The sequence below is a fragment of the Buceros rhinoceros genome, unplaced genomic scaffold (assembly GCF_000710305.1).
Source record: "Buceros rhinoceros silvestris isolate BGI_N320 unplaced genomic scaffold, ASM71030v1 scaffold10175, whole genome shotgun sequence".
Taxonomy (NCBI): Eukaryota; Metazoa; Chordata; class Aves; order Bucerotiformes; family Bucerotidae; genus Buceros; species Buceros rhinoceros.
In genome coordinates, this window is record NW_010413430.1 from 36,413 (window position 1) to 37,496 (window position 1,084).

General features: G+C 37.1%; 1 protein-coding gene across 3 annotated transcripts in view; it reads right to left on the reverse strand.

The window, feature by feature from the left end:
• TJP1 (tight junction protein 1) overlaps window positions 1-1,084 on the reverse strand; it is a 40,758-nt gene that overhangs the window by 36,006 nt on the left and 3,668 nt on the right. For all 3 annotated transcript variants that reach the window (XM_010136727.1, XM_010136725.1, XM_010136726.1), the window contains exon 3: window positions 909-1,011. In XM_010136727.1, the coding sequence (XP_010135029.1) occupies window positions 909-1,011 (103 nt within the window). The remainder of the gene's footprint in view (window positions 1-908; window positions 1,012-1,084) is intronic.

The following is a 1,084-nucleotide window of genomic DNA, read 5'->3' on the forward strand; positions in this document are numbered from 1 at the left end:
TTCAGAGTTGGTTTGCACTAACATAGCTGTTTCCAGAATAAGACCTAATCCTGTTGAGAGGTTTGTTTGCTAGGTGCTATAGAACTGAACCAAGTTATACCACAAGGTCTTCATTAATTGCTTTTTTTCTACATAGATCTACATACCAAATACTTAAGGTACTAAAAGCCCCACATACCTCACCACACAATTGTGTTTTAAAGCTTTAAGGAACTCCTAAACCTACAACACAATTTTTTGCATCTGTATCAAAGCACACAAGAGCACGAGAAATGTCAGCACAGAAGCTTTTCTACGAACTACAAGTCTGTTTTCCAGAATTAAGAAATCGTTAAACATTGTGCACTTGTGTTATACTTTGTTACATAAATCTCAAACTTCTACAGAAAGCTGGATTACTACCCTGCAGTGATGACCTATTCCGTATTGCAAAATTCAAAGACAACCACTCTGAATAAGCCTACAAAATTATAGTAATTAAGGTAATTACACTTTATTTTGGCAAACTTTACTGTTTAAGTATGCCAGTGCCTGAACAACGGGCACAGTCCTTTAGTATACACCAGCCTCCAAAAAAAACTCTACAGAAGTGCACTCAAGAAAGCAAAAAAGCATTGTGCAAAGCTGAGGACTGAGCTTTCAGCTCTGAAGACTCTGAAGAACTTCACCATAAAGAAAAGGAGTCTGAAGTATCCAGTGCCACACTACCCAAACTTCATCATTCACACTTAAAAAAATTCTGAGTGACCCACACGATAAACATGTCACCATCATCACTTAAACTTAAAGCATCACACAGGTATTATGCAAGTACCTTGGATCATGCATGTATTTCACAAGAGAAACTACATTTTTGCTCTAGAACTACAGAATTTAAGTAAACTTAAACCTTTAAGATGTTCACTTACTATTTTGGCATTCTTCCCGCTTTTCCTCAGCTGCTGAACAGCAAATGCATGCTCAACATTATCCATTGAAACTCCATTAACCATGGCAACACGGTCATTTTCTCTAAATGAAAAACATCATAACACACAGTATGAATCCTTTATGCCAAGGGGAAAATATTGGGGAATCGGCATTC